Below are 3,079 nucleotides of genomic sequence, written 5' to 3'. Positions count from 1 at the left end.
GCTGATTTCTCCAAAAAAATCTGTTGATAAAAATAAACAGGGTAAGAGAATTGGAAGTGCTTGGAAATCTTTTTAAGCCTTTCCTGCTTTGTTTGTAGGCATCTGATTCTTTTTCTGCTTCATTTTCAGATCCTCAGTTGCTTCGAGGAGGTCATGGTTATTGCATGTTATCACAAAGTTATCAGCTTTGGACTTGTCAACAGCTAATGACAGTCTTAGTGACATTTGACAGCAAAAAGTACTAAATCTGTATGTCTTGTCTTCTCCTGTTGTAGCTTCTGATGACTCCTCAGATGATGAGCCACTGATAAAGAGGAAAACCTCTGCACTGACTAAGACACCAGAGAAACAAGAAAAAAAATCATCCAGGTCTAATGGCACAAATAATAGGGATGCAGGTAGTTACATTCCCATATGTCATCAGCTATATTCCTATTTTCTGATTTGTGTCTATAGTTAATCATTTACATTTTTAGCTTTATGTAATCTGAACACAGATGGTAGCTCTGACAACGAGCCTCTCATTAAGATTGCCAGAGTGTCTTCCAAAGCTGCAAAGAAGCCTTTGTCGGTGACTCCAAAGAAATTTGTTGATAAAAATAAAAAAGGTAAGATAATTTTCTCGCAGCTTGTCAGTATAATGCCACTGTTTTCTTTAGTAGATGCTTACATTTTGTTTTATTACACAGAATCACCGGATGATGATAGTTCAGACGAACCTCTGAGTGAAATTTCCAAGAAACTTCAGTCACAACATCAGAGAAAGGCATCTGGCATGCCATCCAGAAAAGCAGCCCAGGTTATGAAATCCAGAAGGAATGCAGCAAGAAAAATTGGTAGGTGTAAAATCTGTACACATCTAAAATGCTTTTCTCCAAGCACTTGTACCAGAAAAAAGTAGGCAAAGTGGTAAACCTAATAATTTATTTGTTGTAGTAACATATGCAGAGTCTTCCAGTGATGACTGGGATGATGAACCACTGGCAACAATAAAGATGAAGAGGACAAAGGCTACTAAGGAGCAAAAGGCTTCAGCAAACAACAAGAAAACAAAAACAAAACCTGCGGACAAATCATCAAAAGGTTGGCAACACTTTCACTAAACTGGCCAGGGTGAGTTTTGATTCAGTTAAATTAGTTTAACCATTAAATGCTTATGTTTTAAAAGACTCTTCCTCAGAGAACAGTTCAGATGATGATGATGATGTGCCCCTGGTTAACCTCATTGCCAAGAAGATTGAACCAGTGAAGAAAAATGCAAAGAAGACACCTGTGTCACAACACAGTGCATCAAAAAAGAGACGTGGTATTTTTGCTGTAAAGATAAATGAATGAAACATAATTAGATTTTGCTACCAAAACATAAGAAGGAAATGTATTTAAATCCTTGCTGATGTGATTGTTGTTTGGCAGGACCCTCTAATGAAAGCTCAGATGATGAACCCTTGATCGGTACCATGAAGAAGAAACGTAGAGACAATCAAACAAAAACCAAAAAAGGGGACACAACTCTGAAAAAGCCAAAGACGACGCTCATGTCAAGTAAAGACTCTGGTAAAGGTGCCACAATTCAGCACGCAGATCAAAACAGACCGCGGAAGACAGCTATAGTTAATTTTGTTAACAGCAAAACCTTTGCTCAGTTACATAAATGTTAAATATTTTAGTTCTTCAAGGAATTTTATATGATATATCTGTGTGTTATTAATATTTTTTTAGACTTATCAAGCAGCAGTTCAAATGATGAGTCCTCAACCAAAGCGGCTAAACACCCACAAGTGACCAAAATGGTGAGAATAATATTAGAGAGGTGTGATGGTGAAGACGCTTTGCCAACAGGAAGCTTGAACAAAACCAGCACAGGTACTAATTGCTTAACCATTGGGTTACTGGTGCTGAAATATGATCTCAAAATTTAATAATTTTTTTATTCCTTAAACCAGAAACACAGATCACTGAACATCCAACAAAAGATGACTCTGAGGGTTTGGAGGTATCGTCAGAAGAGGAATAAGCAGATGAAGCTTTATAATGTGATGGGGCGGTTCTTTACTGTAAATTTTCAGCTTCTGGACTGGGAGGTTAGTGGCTCCAGGTTTGAAGAGCTTTCCATGGTGTCTACATCAAAGCACTTAATGTTTGTGTGAAGTTCAACTTTGTGTTTTATAGGCATACATGTTAATTTAAAGTGATAGTATTTTTACTCCAGTTTTTAATTTTGGGACCAAATTGTACAGGTTCCTGAAGGATTTTATGAATTCATTTATGTTATTTTAATATTTGTGCCTATTGTTTGTATTTGCTGTTTCCTCTGGGTTTTACATTTTGAGGGAATAATTGAACACTCGTTGATGTAAGTTACAATTCTGCTTTCAGATTAAGTGTGAAGTCTACATGCAAAATCTGTTGTGTTGGATTAAACTGCATTCACTGTGAAAATGTTTATCAGATGAGTCAGTCTCTTTCTTTCATCTGAGTTGCCACATACCCTTGACACAGCCTATCATCAGTTGTTTTTTCTAGTTAGTAGCCTTGTTCAGATGTAAAAACTAAAAATAGGGCTGCAACTTAATTATTCTGTCAATTATCTTTTTCCCTTAATGAACAAATGCTTTGACCTGGAAATAGGAAAAATATTCATCAAGTCCATGGTGACTTGTTCAAATAATCTGCTATGTTTTACTAGTAAATATGGCAATTATTTGATGATCTTTAGTTTCTTATTTATCTGTGGGATGCTGGAGCCAGAGAATGATAATTTACATTCAACATTATTGATTTGTTTCTGTCTATTTGAGCAATAAAACGCCATAAACAAGTACCTGCATTAACAGGATATATAACGCATTCAAGATGAATAAAAACACTGATTATACTGGCGTAGTTTTTAAGAGGGAAATGATAATGTGACAGGTTTCTAAAATCACAAGGACCTGCAGTGAAGTTTGGTCTTCACTCTTCTTCGTTGCTTTTTGTAGCTATTCACAACTTCCGCCACGTCCCGGTCGTCTCCCTGCAGCAGCGGTGCTAAACTGAGTCCTCCACACAGTCAACATCACAGTGAACACTTCGGGTGAGA

The 3,079-nt window shown here is 36.8% G+C and overlaps 1 protein-coding gene across 8 annotated transcripts in view; it reads left to right on the top strand.

The window, feature by feature from the left end:
• The window catches only part of LOC109958573 (nucleolin 2-like), a 4,680-nt gene extending 2,232 nt beyond the window's left edge, over positions 1 to 2,448 (top strand). For 3 of the 8 annotated variants that reach the window (XM_020597306.1, XM_020597302.1, XM_020597309.1), the window contains 10 exons: positions 1 to 41; positions 130 to 177; positions 276 to 398; positions 477 to 608; positions 690 to 836; positions 937 to 1,083; positions 1,169 to 1,306; positions 1,414 to 1,560; positions 1,720 to 1,863; positions 1,944 to 2,448. The exon at positions 1 to 41 is cut by the window's left edge and continues 1 nt beyond it. In XM_020597306.1, coding sequence (XP_020452962.1) covers positions 1 to 41; positions 130 to 177; positions 276 to 398; positions 477 to 608; positions 690 to 836; positions 937 to 1,083; positions 1,169 to 1,306; positions 1,414 to 1,560; positions 1,720 to 1,863; positions 1,944 to 2,014 — 1,138 coding nt within the window. In that variant the 3' untranslated portion in view covers positions 2,015 to 2,448. The remainder of the gene's footprint in view (positions 42 to 129; positions 178 to 275; positions 399 to 476; positions 609 to 689; positions 837 to 936; positions 1,084 to 1,168; positions 1,307 to 1,413; positions 1,561 to 1,719; positions 1,864 to 1,943) is intronic. The other 5 variants (XM_020597307.1, XM_020597305.1, XM_020597304.1 and 2 more) reach the window with 5 other exon arrangements.
• Positions 2,449 to 3,079: the final 631 nt, after the last annotated feature.

The sequence above is a fragment of the Monopterus albus genome, unplaced genomic scaffold, assembly GCF_001952655.1.
Source record: "Monopterus albus unplaced genomic scaffold, M_albus_1.0 scaffold34.1, whole genome shotgun sequence".
NCBI lineage: Eukaryota > Metazoa > Chordata > Actinopteri > Synbranchiformes > Synbranchidae > Monopterus > Monopterus albus.
The sequence above is the reverse complement of the archived record's forward strand: the minus strand, read 5'-3'. Positions and strand labels throughout refer to the sequence as shown.